Source organism: Parambassis ranga, chromosome 2, assembly GCF_900634625.1.
Source record: "Parambassis ranga chromosome 2, fParRan2.1, whole genome shotgun sequence".
NCBI lineage: Eukaryota > Metazoa > Chordata > Actinopteri > Ambassidae > Parambassis > Parambassis ranga.
The window spans coordinates 27,614,119-27,629,270 of record NC_041023.1 but is presented as its reverse complement, the minus strand read 5'-3'; the positions used below and the strand labels follow the sequence as shown (position 1 = coordinate 27,629,270).

The 15,152-nt window shown below is 39.4% G+C and overlaps 1 protein-coding gene across 5 annotated transcripts in view; it reads left to right on the top strand.

Annotated features, from left to right (window-relative positions):
• The window catches only part of large1 (LARGE xylosyl- and glucuronyltransferase 1), a 109,868-nt gene that overhangs the window by 54,664 nt on the left and 40,052 nt on the right, over positions 1-15,152 (top strand). For all 5 annotated transcript variants that reach the window (XM_028400137.1, XM_028400138.1, XM_028400135.1 and 2 more), the window contains 3 exons: positions 3,227-3,309; positions 13,964-14,087; positions 14,208-14,379. In XM_028400137.1, coding sequence (XP_028255938.1) covers positions 3,227-3,309; positions 13,964-14,087; positions 14,208-14,379 — 379 coding nt within the window. The remainder of the gene's footprint in view (positions 1-3,226; positions 3,310-13,963; positions 14,088-14,207; positions 14,380-15,152) is intronic.

The following is a 15,152-nucleotide window of genomic DNA, read 5'->3' as shown; positions in this document are numbered from 1 at the left end:
ACCATTGAAAGCAGTAATATGAAAATGAAAAGAAAATGTTATTGTGGTCATTTTGTATCAACCATCCATCAGCTTAACTCCTCACGTTCCCTCAGCTACTGGGTTTCTGAGAGTTCTTGCTCATTTCAGACCTCAATATTTTTAATAAAATGGAAATATGAGACACGCGTTCCATAACCCTCCAATTAAAACAATCTATTATAGAAATGGATTGGCAGGCATAAAAGTGGAAGTGTCAAAATCAGGGTTTCATAACCATAATGTCTTCTGACAAAGTCACTATATGACATAAAGATAGGAGGTGGGATGTGATTTTGGATATTTTTATGTGCAAAATGTTTACAGAGAGAAATTTAGAAGCAAATGAGTATCTACACGACATTTTGTTACACATGTTAAATTTGTTCAAGTAACAGTTTCTGTTAATATATATGAGAAATGGCAGAATTCTTACATGTAAAACCAAAGAGTGCGACAAGAATAACCTGAGCTCCGAAGCTGATTTTCTTCCAGCACACAGACACACCTTGTGCTTTCTCACTGGCAGCTGTGTGATTTGTGTATAGCACTCTGAGAAAGGATATGCCCTCAAATGGTTTCTTATCACCACCCTCTACTTTGCTCCCACATCAGCTGTCACTCAGACGCAGTTCTTAACTACAGCCAGGCGCTGTTGAAAAGCTAGCCAGACTGCAGGGGAAGCAGAGCTCCTTCAGGGTCTGAGAGGGAGAAATCTAAAGAGGGCAGTCTCACTGTAGCACCCTTCCAGCAGCGCTTCAACATTGACCCCCTGTTCATTTTGGAGGGTTAGCCCAGCTGCCCTGAGCCCTGCGGGGAGATTAGCGTCTCACTCTGTGAGGAAGGGAATAGAAACTGCACATGGAGTTTTGACATGTCAAGTTGGCATCGAGGAGAGACATTTGGAGCTATAATTGGAGCCATAACCCAAAAGTGTAAGGGGAAAATCCTGCATAACATTCTGTGTTTAAAAAAATGACAGTTTATCCAAGCAATATTTTGAACCAACAGTTAACACTTTGCATTGCTATATTAGTATTAGTGCTGTATTAGGTTTTGAGAATTCCTATTGTACCAACTTGATTAGACGTAGAAATGGCAAGCTAAACAGTGTTAAAAGAAACCCTACAATCCTCTGCTTTTTACTTAATATGAAACTTCATGATGAATGTGTTTCTTGCTAGTTTCTTGCTCAACAACATCAACAACCTGTCATGTTTGTTCTCTGTAATGTATGATGTTTGTGCATGTTTGTTCCTCTCTCTCTCTCCTGCATCCACTCTGCCCTGTCTACCTCTTCTTCTCCTCCTCTACCCGGCCGACTGTGTTAGCAGGAAGGTTCTCCCTTATGAGCTGGGTCCTGCTTAGGGGGTGGGAATTGATAAGTTTTTATCAATATCAATGCCATTGTCAATTTCTTATCAATTCTCTTATCGATTCCTGAATAGTTCATTGAATGACAAAAAAAGAAGTTCTACACAGACTTCTGCACCAGAAGCATTCTTTTATTTTTTCCCAACCTTATGTCTGCAAGACTGAGAGATGTTTATATGTAGCTTGGCTTTATTAATAAAAAAAAAAAACTGCGTATGCTGCAGTTGCAAGGTGACAGTATGCTAATGCAGGATATTATGTGAATGTTATTGTCGTCAATGGAGGTCGGAGTGGAACTTTAGCTAGCAACATTAGCACTCCGCAGGCAGTCGAACACATGACATTCTTGGTATTAATTCCGTGCTAGGTTGACAAATGTTTTATCATGTTGCTCGTATTTGCACCCTTACACAATATCATAGCATTACATTGATTGCACACGGCAGAATTTTCATTCCGTTTGGCGAAATGAAGCCAGGCTTTTGATCGCTTTCTCCTCACCATGATGCTACCTCGTCGTGTAGTGGAAGGTCTGAGTCGTTGCATAGAGTGTGACGCAAATTAACCATGATGCAAAATTTCAGGAAAACCATAAAACGTTGTGCAGGGAAATGGTAGAATCGTTAAGAATCATCGATAACGTAGGAGCAATTCCGATGGAATTCGTCATTTGGAACCGGTAATGAGTTGGAACCGTTTCTCGATTCCCATCTCTAGTCCTGCTCAATGTTTCTTCCTGTTAAAGGGGAGTTTTTCCTTGCCACTGTTGCTCTTAAGGGGGTTCAGGCTCTGGGTATCTGTGAAGTGCTTTGAGACAATTCTGATTGTAAAATGCGCTACATAATTAAAATTTAATTGAATTATTTTGTGTATATGTAACATATGAGCATCATTGCTGGGTGACTTAATGACGGCACAAGGTTTCTGGGGTTTACATTCCCATCCTGCTTTCTTACATCAGATCGAGACACAAAGCCAAGGACAGCAAGGACATTATGTCCTGATACTTCAAAACATTTCCTCAGTCCTGGACAACACTAAGAAATCAACATGTGTTAGGCCAAATCTAACATCCCAGGAGCACATTCTCCACAACAGTACCTCTTGTGGAAGCAAGCATGTGAGGAAATGAAAGAGAAGGAGAAAGAGACATATTTTTCAGATCTCCATATATATCACAAATATCAGGTAAAAAAAAATAATAATAATGCTCATTAAATTTATCATTGTCAATATTCAAAGTCTGAACAAAGCTGTCGGCCTCACTCGTCCTTGTAAAGCCACATTGGATCTTGTAGGGGTACCTGATGATTGTATGTTCTACAGTGCGTGCACAACTTTGTGTTGCACTGAACAGATGTAATTGTCGTTTCCTGTGCAGTCACTTTCAAGTAATGCTTATGATAAGGCTCTCAGAAGTAAACAGTATTCCTCTGTAAAGCTAGCTGATGTGTAAAACAATAAAAGCATATCCTGAGGGCTTTTCAGCCTTTTTCTCATTTGAGTTAATCAACATTAAGCCAGACAGAAGTAGTAGTAAAATATTTTGACATCGTAATGGTTATGCTTCGCAGGATTTCGTGCCTCGGGTAAACAACACTGAGGGTGTGTGGCTGTTCGGAAACAGACTAAAAGCAGATGACTTTTTATTACTGTGGTTGATCAGAATACTTGCCCATACTGTATGATGTGCTGTAAATGCTAGAAAGAACAGCAATTTGGGCTTTATTGCTACAAATGACTCCACTCACCAGATTCACTTATGTGTTAATATTTGTCTTCCTTGTGTGGTGCCGAATACATTTCTCATTCAGTGTTTCACTTTTCTCCACAGACCATCCACGTGGCCATTGTATGTGCGGGATACAACGCAAGTCGAGATGTGGTGACGCTGGTGAAATCTGTCCTCTTCCACAGGTATGATAACATACTTTGTCTCTTAGAATAATACACATGCAGAAACACTTCATGTAATCCCAGCTCTCTAAGAGCAGGGCTCTGTGGGGACACATCATTCGCTGTCTTTTTGTCCCAGAGGAGGGTATTTTGAAAATGGCTCTTTTGTGTTTTCCCAGTTTTATTTGGAATAGATCAGACTCTGCACATGGGAAGCAAATAACAAAAACAAATAAAAGTAGAGCAGAGGTGTCAAAGGCAATATTGTGCTTGTCTTTGAATGTTAACAGCAGTTTAGCCATCATTGAACAGTAGAGAATTGAGTGAAAAAAAATGATTTGAACCAATGCTGATGTTGTAAGTTTGCCCTCTAAAAAACAAATGATCAGTCTAAAATTTCAATGGTAGGTTTTTGAACAGTGAGAGACAGAACAATAACAAACAAATCCAGAAAAATGCATTTCAAATTTTCATTTTCATGAATGAAATAAGTTCAAAATGTGCTTTAGTACTTGGTGGTAAAACTTTTGTTTCAATCACAGAGGTCAGACGTTTCTTGTAGCTGGCCACAAGGTTTGTACACATCTCAGGGGATTTTGTCCCACTCCTCTTTGCAGATCCTCTCCAAGTCATTAATGTTTGGTGGCTGATGTTTGGCAACTGGAACCTTAAGCTCCCTCCACAGATTTTCTATGGGATTAAGGTTTGGAGACTGACTAGGCCACTCCAAGACCTTAATATGCTTCTTCTTGCCTTGGCCATGTGTTTTGGATCATTGTCGTGCTGGAATACCCACCCACCACCCATTTTCAATGCCCTGGCTGAGGTAAGGAGGTTCTTACCCAAGATTTGACGGTACATGGCCCCATCCATCCTCCCTTTGATGTGGTGCAGTTGTGCTGTACCCTCAGCAGAAAAACACACTCAAAGCATACTGTCTCCACCTCCATGTTTGACAGTGGGGACAGTGTTCTTGGAGTCATAGGCAGTGTAGCATATCCCACCGAAAGATGGTCTCACACTTGAACTGATGATCTCAGGGTTTAATGAAAATCCCAAAACCAACGTAAGAGCTGGTTACAAACACAAAAGAACAATATATAATACGTTAGCTACTTTCCTCACAGTCTTACTGCATATACATAGCTTAACCACAGCTGATATTTAGCGAATGCTAACTTAACTAAACAATCAGTATGAAAGTTCAAATTTAACTTAAGACACAGATAATACCAACAAATACGAACCTTGTGCCTCTTCAGAGGGTTGCTAATATATGAAACATTCCGTTTTTAATACTCTGTCTTTACCGTTTGTTGCCGTCACAGTACTGTTTTTTTGTTATTAGCGGAACGCCGCGATTGCAGTGAAAACCCTTTCAAAATAAAAGCGCTCGTATTTAAAATAAAATATAAGACAATATAAGCTAAAACCAAGATGCAAACATGCTGTAAAGATAACAGAATAATAATTAACAGGGCTATCTTCGTAAGAAGGCAAAATATAATTGGGGTTATTTACAGGCAGCATTCCTGCTCCTCCAAAGCAAAGTTGAGTTGATGCCAAAGAGCTGGATTTTGGTCATCTGACCACAACACTTTCAGCCAGTCCTCCTCTAAATCATTCAGATGTTCAGTGGAAAACTTCAAACAGGCCTGTACATGCGCTTTCTTGGGCAGGAGGACCTTGCGGACACTGCAGGATTTCAGTCATTTACGGCGTAGTGTGTTATCAACTGTTTTCTTGGTGACATGGTCCCAGCTGCATTGAGATCATTGACGAGTTCCTCCCGAGTAGTTCTTGGCTGATTCCTCACTGTAGATGCCACTATGTCTGTGATGGCCATGGCAAAATACATTGTGTTTTAAGGTTGTCTATTAAATACTATATATACACATACAGTAGGCATGGGACGGTTCAGAAAAAAAAATCTGAATTGTGTCAAATAACAACATTTAAACTAAATAGCTACTAAACACATGAGTGGCCAATTTTGGCTAGCCCCCTTTTGGTGTCCGTACAAACAAAGGTTAAAGAACGTCTTGTGTTTAGAGGCTTCTCATTTTTATCTGGTTGTTTAGTGGTCCATGCAATATACAACATTCAATTATAGGCTCTTCACTATCCTGACATCACTTGGTGTTCAATGTGTACGCCACTTTTATGTAAACACAAGTAATGAGTGATATAATATGCATTTAGTAATCAGTCAGCATCACAGCTTCCGTAGCACTAAAGTTAATTAGCTCCAGAGCTGCAATAAGGATTTCATTTTATACTAATTATAATTAAATGTAAATTTAGCTTTAACTCCTGCTGTCACATTTTCATGACCAGAAGCAGCACAGTCTTTCTCTATTGTTTTAAAGGCAGGTAAAAATGTTCTCTCTGATGGTGCACCGTGTGGGGCCGTAAGAAAAAAATCACAGTATGAACATAGTTGTGTTTATTTATAAACATGCTAATATTGATTATGCTAGTGTAAGTAAGTAAGCTTTATTTATATAGCACCTTTCACAGATAGGGTCACAAAGTGCTTTACAAAGTGCAGTTAAATCCAAAGATATACATATCTTTAATACATATTAAAATGAAATAAAAACAACAAAATAAGAACTAACTACTAACAACTAAAAGCTTGTCTGAATAAAAGTGTTTTCAGCTGCCGTTTAAAAGAATCAACAGAGTTGGCCAAACGGATAGAAAGGATCGGTCTCCCTGGGTTTTAAGGCGGGTTTTTGGAACCTCAAGAAGCTATTGGCAGGAGGATTGAAGAGCGCGTCCAGGGGAGTAACACACCAGCATGTCTGTGATGTACTGGGGGGGCTTGCCCATTTAAAGCTCTAAAAATTGCAGGCGTTTGGGTCCAGAATTGTTAAAACAGTGAAGTAAAAAGTGAATTGCAGTAATCTAAATGAGACGAGATAAAAGCATGGATAATCATCTCTAGATTTGCATTTGACAACATCGGCCTTAATTTTGAGATATTTCGAAGTTGAAAGAAACAGTTCTTTACAAGTTGTTTTTAGTGGCCATCAAGGGACAAAGATTTATCGAGCATAACTCCAAGATTCCTTAAACTTGGTTGAACTGACGTGCCCAGAGAACCAAGGTGGGGAGTGATGACAGGAATCTTCTCATCTGGGGCCAACACAAGAGTCTCTGTTTTGTTATCATGTAGTTGTAAGTAGTTTGCTGCTAGCCAGTTTTTGATGCAAGAGACACAATTTATCAGTTCTTGTAGCCGATCTAACTCTGTGTCTTTAAAAGAACAATACAGCTGATATCATCAGCATAAAAGTGATAAAACACATTTTTAAAAGCACTTATGATCCGACCAAGGGGGGTAATATACATTTAAAAAAAAAAGTGGACCAAGAACAGAACCCTGAGGAACACCGCAGGACAGAGGGGACACATCAGACATGATGTTATTAACAAGAACAGCAAAAGTTCTGTCACTGAGGTGTGATGAGAACCAGTTTAAAACAGTCCCAGACAATCCCAGACGAACAATAAAAGGCAGTTTAGATATAGCTCTATAATTATTGGGTTCAGATTGGTCCAGAGAAGGCTTCTTTAAAATGGGACTAAGAACTGCTTGTTTAAATAAGCTTGGGACAGAGCCTGTTAAAAGAGAGATTAATAATGTTAACACCATGTGGCCCAAATAAATCAGGTTTCTTTAGCAACAAAGCTGTTGGCAGGACATCGAGGGGGGACGAAGATGGTTTCATCTTCTTCATTAATGCTTTAACCTTCCATCCATCCATCGATCCATCAATTCCTCTATTTGTTTTCTTCAACTTAGATTTGGTTCAGTGGGGCCGCAGTTTAAGCAGGAAATCCTTCGACCATCTCCTCGACCCTGGGGCTTTTTCCCATTGGACATGCCCGGACCACCTTACTGGGGAGGCATAAGGGGGCATCTTAACCAGATGCCATAATCACCTCACCTTCCTATGCCATAATCACTTCACCTTCCTTAGACATGAAGGGTGTAATGCCTACACCAAGCTCCTATTTGGACAACTGAGCTTTTCACCCCCACGCCTAAGGAATAGTTGCCCACCCTGCGGAGGAAAGTCATTTTAGCCGCTTGTATTCACAGTCTCATTCTTTTGGTCACTATCCATAGCTTTTGGTTATAAGGGCAGTAAGAACATAGATTGACTGGTGAATTGAGAGCCTTGCATTGCAGCTCAGCTCTTTCTTCACCACAACACATTACTATGCACTAGGGGTGGGACGGTTTAGGAAAAAAAATGAGAACCGTTCGTGCCTCTGTGCACAGACAGCAGCAGTGAATTGTAAACGCACAACCATGCAGGCAGAAATGACATGCTGCTGTGCAAATAAGATAATCATGAGCTGTTGGTTAATGTTGGTTTGGTTAATAAAAGAACAAGGTGTAGACCTGTTCTATATCTTAAATGGCTTCTGTTATGATCTGGCGCTATATGGAAATTAAAAAGAAATGAAATTGACTTGACCTGATATAATAATAGGGGATACACTGAACTGATTCTTAAATATGTTGAATGTTGGATAAATAGGTTATGTATTTTATGCTCATCTGGTATTTCCAGAGTGTTTAAAATAGAAAAAAACCTCAACAATGTAAACCGAACCGAAAACCATGATACGAACCGAACCGTGGATTTGGTGAACCGCTCTACCCCTACTATGCACACTCGACTGATCCTTTTTAGCCTGTCAATCTCTCACTCCACCCTTTTTCCAGCTTAGCACCATGGTCTCTGATTTATACATGCCTATTCTCATCCCCCACCTCTTCATACTTGACTTCAAACTGCTCCAGTGAGGATTTGAGGTCTTGGCTTGATGAAGCAAACAGGACCACATCATCTGCAAAAAGCAGGAACTTAATCCTGTGATCCTTATACCACAACCCTTCCACCCCATGGCTACAACTGGAAATTCTGTCTGCTCGATCCAGTACCCCATATTCCTGGAACACCGCTGTCAGGCTACCTAAACCTAACCAAATAAAAAGTGAATGTGTAATAAGTTAGGAATATTTTAGTACAAAAATATAACAGTACCTGGTTTCTGTTCAAAAGATGCTGGTGTATAGAAAAACTGTAATTTATATATTTTCTATAACTTGTTTGGAAAACTGGCAAATGGTAGTGGAAATAAAACACAACCTGAGTTTTAAATAGTTAAAGTGTTAAGCGAATGACAAACAGTCAGATAAAAGAGGAGACCTCAACATCACAGCCCAGATTATCCTCGTATAAATGAGTGTGCAGAATGTAAAGCAGTTTAAAGTGCACAGCAGGTTAGAGTGTACAACCGATAAATTGGACAGAAATGGCCGTTTTTGCTGGATGCTTCACCAGCAGCATAGCTAATATGGTAACCCCTGCAGGCTCTGTTTAATCAGAGGGGATGTTTAAATGTTGACTCACTGGTGTTTTGCCACTGAGTGACAAATGTGTAAGCGGGCAGATACCCTTAGAGGTCAGCTTGTTGGACACTGATCTAAAGTCATGTGGCCATCATGTTGAATGACTGAGAAGGTGGAAAAGGACAGAGGACATCGATCGTCAAACACAGCTCTGACCTGCAGCTTTTATGAAATGGCCACTCCTGCTCCATTTCTTTACTGTATTGCCCACATGTAATGGAATATTGAATATACTATAAATCAAAGTAGGGCAACATTTCAAACATATGCCTTCTCATTTTTTGTGCTTACTGTTCTGTCGGTTAATATCTAGCATGGGGCGCTGTTAGCTCATGCTGTAAATCAAATATTTGCTATCAGTTCATTTCTTGCTACAGTGATGGAGAGCCCTGTAGGGTAGCCCTTACTGTGTGACTGATGTCGCCCCACCTGAGAGATGGCCTCTTTCTGCTGTGTTCAGTCAGACAGCAGGGCTTCTCATCAGTCTGATCTGTCCGACTGCAGCTGTATATGTCCTGTCAGAATAATCTGACTGTTCTCAGCAGAGAGCTGACATCAGTCATCTGTTTAAAAGCTTTTAATGACCTCTGCAAATACATTCCTGACAGGTGACCTCTAGTTGTTGTGAGAAACATAGGGATTGCAGTACAGTCATGTTCAGAAGTTCCCCTCTTTACCTAACGTGTGATTGTAGGAAGAAAGGGGAGAGAGGCAGTTTTTAAGTTGTTAGTAGAACAAGAATTAAACATTGGATAATGTAGATTAAATTATCACAGAGACAGCTGCAATTATCAGGATCTTCTTGACATAGTATTTGCTTCCTTACTGGCAAGATCCCAAGCATGCCATCAAAGGCTTGTTGCTGTTTGTCCAGTGGCGATGAAGACCCTTTCTGTTTGCTCTGCTGTGGCTGACAGCTTTTCCTATTTTCTGAGTTCCGATACATTTTGACAGCTCCCAGCCTCTAGCACTTATTGAGCAAGTGCAGCTGACACATTCATTCCCAAAGTCATTCAGCACACGACATCCCGGGGGGCTCACATCCTCAGCTCAGTGTCACTTTCTCTTGACCTGATTCAGAGGTCCTGAATACCTATTTTACACCCCCCTCCCACCCCTATCCTATGTGTGAGCTGACGTAAGACATGCCATACGAGCTTCACTGAATGACGCTTTGGTCCAATGAATCATCTTCGGTCAGATGAATCTCACAGTGCTGTGTCTGCCTCTTCCAGCCTCAGGGCTCACCACACTCACTTTCTGAATTATATAAGTTGACTAAACAATTTAAACATGGTCTAATTACTTGTTTGTCTGGAGCTTTCAATCATGAGGCTGTAGATGTTGCCAAGGTAGGGTTTGTTCCAGTTCATATGTTCATTTATGAACATATTGCATCACATAAACGGTCTACATGATTATTTAAAGCAGCTGTCTGCCAATAGAAATGAACAATCTGACCAGCCTGTGTTACACAACATGATCACTTTGGCTTGATACACAGATGTTTGGGAGCTTTTAGTACATTACATAAAAAGTCTATTCAGTTATTTTAACCCTCATGCACTGTTCGGGACATTTTTGTCCTCTGAGAGAAATTTTTCTGTTTATTTTGGCCATAACTTTGTCAATATGTGAACAAATTGAATCATTTTTGCTCAACAAGCTTAATTTTACATAAGTTTTGTTAATATGATTTTAAATTTTTTCATATGTCAACAGTACACTGTGGGCAAATTTTATGTGTTGTTCGGGACAAAAACATCCCCTAACTTTAATGGTTTTAAAAATATATCAGATAAATATTTTTTTGAAATTTTTTTGCATAGACCTTTTAATTAACTTCAGTTCTAATCAACAGTAGTGAAAAAATCATTTCCCCCCCCCCCCCTTTAATCACCAATTTTATAAGGGGTGGTGCTGAAAATTGGGGAAAAAAAACACACAAAATGGCTCATTTTTAATAGAAAAGGTGAATGTGGACTGGATTTTTTTAACCTTTATTACAGTCTTGGTCATGTCAAACATCAGTAAAAATTGACTTTATTGCATTATTAGTTTTTGCACAGCACTGGATTTTCATTTTTTCTCCCATTTTGTCCCATAGACTTACATTATAACCACACTTTTTTTGACTGCACAGCCATGGCACTACATAATCATGCATTCTTGATTGTTGGTGGTTTACCCTGTTGGTAGGATGTAAAATTTGTGATTTTTACAGTTAACAATTTAATGACCATATTAATTAACCCTTTACCTGCAGGCCTGTGCTCATGTAGTGTAGTTTCTGGCTTGTATATGGAGTTATAGGGAGTATTTTAGCACATAACTGTGTCTACACACTGTGTGTGTATGTTAGAGAGGAAGAGAGCCATTTGCACACTGATGTGTGAGTACACACAACCACAGAGTCTTCATAGTAAACAAAAACAGAGAAAGTGCTGCTATGCATGTGTGGCCCTTTGATGTCTACAGGTGCAGACTAAACAAAACAAAAAGGCAAGTGGTCTTACATGTGACCTTGTGGTCATTTGATGGTGAGAAGAGCAGAAAGCAACATGAAGAGAGGATTCACTTGTGCACAATCTCTGGAAATGATTGTGCAGCCTGGCTCTATGAAGGGCCAGGCTGTGAAGCTGTGAAGGCTGCACAAGTAGATCCGTCACTTGTTCACAAGTGAATCCTTCATTCGTTCACAAGCGAATCCTTCACTCATGCACAGGTGAATCCTCTCTTCATGCTGCTTGCTGCTCTTGTCACCATTAAATGACCAGGAGGATGCATGCAAGTCCACTAGTGTTTTTGTTTTGTTTAGTCTGAACCTCTCAGCATCAAAGGGCCAGGCACTTTCTTTTAGGGCTGCAACAAATTTACTTTACTTTACTTTACTAAACTATTTTTAATACTAATTTTAGTAGGGGAGTAAACTGTAGATTAGATTTGGTTAGTCAATGATTATTTATCGTTACCAAGTTATCTATCTATGGTGTCTATTTAGTAACATGCAGATTTAAGTATTTTCCTGACTTTCCTTCCCTGACACCCAGACTTTAGATCATTGTGGTCTCAACTTTACTTCACTGCTCAAATTGAGCCAGAGCATCTCCCATAATTCATCTGTTTGACTTCTTCAGTGGTGGGTTGACTTAGGAGGCAGATGGTGCAAAGAACGAAGCTACTGCCCCCAACCCATCCTGGGGTGCATTTGATGACTGTGCACAATTCTATTATTAAATGCCTTTCAGGTTGCTTAAATATTATGAGGCATCAACAACAAAATTTTGTGTTGACAAAATGTAATTGTCATCGTGGTAGAAGTTCTCAGCTATTTGTTGCATTCCTACGTTCTTTGTTTTTGTTTACTCTATGAAAACTGTGATTGTGTGTACTCACACACAACAAGATCAGTGTGCAAATGGCTCTCTTCCTCTCTAACATACACACACAGTGTGTAGACACACAATTATGTGCTAAAATACTCCCTATAACTCCATAAACAAGCCAGAATCTACACTACATGAGCACAGGCCTGCAGGTAAAGGGTTAATTAATATGGTCATTAAGTTGTTAACTGTAAAAATCACAAGTTTTACCTCCTACCAACAGGGTAAACCACCAACAATCATAAATGCATGATTATGTAGTGCCATGGCTGTGCAGTCAAAAAAAGTGTGGTTATAATGTAAGTCTATGGGACAAAATGGGAGAAAAAATGAAAATCCAGTGCTGTGCAAAAACTAATAATGCAATAAAGTCAATTTTTTTACTGATGTTTGACATGACCAAGACTGTAATAAAGGTTAAAAAAAATCCAGTGCACATTCACCTTTTCTATTAAGAATTAGCCATTTTGTGTTTTTTTTTTCCAATTTTCAGCACCACCCCTTATAAAATTGGTGATTAATTGGTGATGCAAAAAAATGCAAAAAAATATTTATCTGATATATTTTTAAAACTGTTAAAGTTAGGGGACATTTTTGTCCCGAACAACACATAAGGGTAGTGTTTGCGAACAGTCCATGAGGGTTAAGGCAAATTGTACAGTCTTCCAGTCTGCATACAAGCAAGTCACACATACATACAAAATGACATATAAACTCACTTCTGCCCTTTCATTGCAAGATTTATGTTACATGGACTGTTCCATGGATGTGTAAATACATGTGTGTCTCAACCATTCTATAAAGTTTCATGAAAGGAAATATTAGGCTCCCATATGGTGCTTGCACTGCACAAGTCTGGGTCTTGCTGAACGTCTACTTTTGGAAACTTTCAGTGCCTATCAGTGTCCTGCAGTCTAAGTTAGAGCATTGTTCTGACAACTCCTTGATCATTGGCTGGAGTGACAATGGGTGTGCTTTCTACTTTTTGTTTTTTTTCGTTTTTTTCAATGCCTGCACAAGTTAATAATTAAGCTAACTAAAGAAGCGTACAATATATTATTGCTGTCTCCCAACTGAAAGACTAATTAAAGACCAATTGCATCATTGCTGTAGTGTGACAAGGTTTCAAACACAGTTGACAAATGCATACTTCTTTTCCATCCGGTAACAAAGGATGCATCGGGTTGTGTCCGTAGTGGCCCTACATATCCCAGGATTTATTTTGAATTCTTTAACATCACAATACAGGTCAAAGCCTCCCACAGACCAAACCATCACAGCCATTGGTGCAACCATTTAATACCTATGCTTGCACACAACTTCACTGGTCCTTCTGCTTCTAAGCAGCATATATACTGTAGGTTAAATCAATAATTTTCCAAACCAGGCTGTGAGTTCTTGTTTTATGGCGTAACTAAAACAGGAGGATGTAGTGCATTTGATGGGGACTGTTTTTCAGAGGCAGATTAATCCACATTTTGCAAACTAGTGAGTCATTCCATTTCTAATGGCCGGTCATTTGCTGAGACATCTGTTGAAGCCTAGATATCTATGTGTGTGTTCTGTTTATAATGATGCGAAATGGGAACAAGTTGGATTGATAAAGCATAATGTTGAAGATTAAATGCCAATTTCTGATGTGATAGAATCACTTTATCATATTTAACAGTGATGATACACATCAGTATGGTGAAAGCATGTCACTGGCAGGATTTATTTTTTTGTTTGTCAGGGAGGATGTTGCTTCTTTTACCACTCTGCTTCTATCATGTGGATTCCTTACTGTGATAAGAAGCAGGATGTTTCTAGGAAATAATGCATTCAAGGTGGGCCATGTGTGTTTATGTGTCTGCAGGCGGAACCCTCTTCATTTCCATTTCATCACAGACTCCATCGCTCAGCAGATCCTGTCCTCCCTGTTCCACACCTGGATGGTTCCTGCTGTCAGGGTGGACTTCTACGATGCAGATGAGCTAAAGGTAAAGAATACAGACTCCTCTTTACCTCACTAACTCTCAGATATAATGAGCTCTAAACTGTCTTTAATGAAATAAAATTCAGTTGAATGATCCCAACTTCTCTTTGCTGTGCTGTTTCAGTCTGAGGTGTCATGGATCCCCAATAAACATTACTCTGGGATCTATGGGCTGATGAAGCTGGTGCTCACTAAGACACTACCGTCGGATCTGCAGAGAGTCATTGTTCTGGACACAGACATCACCTTTGCTACTGACATTGCTGAACTCTGGGCTGTTTTTCATAAGTTTAAAGGTAAGGCATCTTCTTTTTTGTTTGCACAAAAAAGCTGGTTTTAGCTAACATTTTTAGTTTAAATTTGAACTTAACTGTCACTAGCAGTTCTTTTCCTTAATACCAAGGCTGCTTGTAAGCAGCATCATTTCCTGTGGTGTTTAAATACAGTCCGTTACAGTTATAATAATATGCAATAATGAACTTTTCTATACACCTAAGGGTTTTAGTGTTCAGATTATCTCTGTATAATCAAGTGTAATTAATAAATATAGATTTTTGCATACATTCTTTTTTTAAGTCAGTAGCTAACCTTAGTTTAAAGCCATTTGTTTGGGATATGACTCTGTCACTGGAAGACCACATAACATGTGAATTGAATTGTTAGAATTGTAGTTGGTGAGCAGTAGCAGACTGAAGGTCTGTTTGTCTTAGCAGTGCGCCCGCCCATCCATCTTTCAAACCTCTTTTCTTACTTAATAAATATGTGAGTATATAAAGAAGCTGTGTGTTGCACAGTAGAAAATGTGCAGGTGCTCATTATTGCTGTTTGGAAATAAGATGATGAATTGATAAAGAGTACTGATGGGAGTGATAAACTACGAACAAGAAAGAGATATGTTAGGGGCTGGCGAGCACTATTTCCTAGATAAGTCTTTCAAAATGAGAACTCTGCTCTTGACCTGTGATCACCCTGGACTTTATTGTGTTTTTGAAGGACGGTAACTTTGACTGTGAGTATTTGCCAGCACAGCGACCTTAACAGTGAAATTACAACAGTCAGCATTCATCAC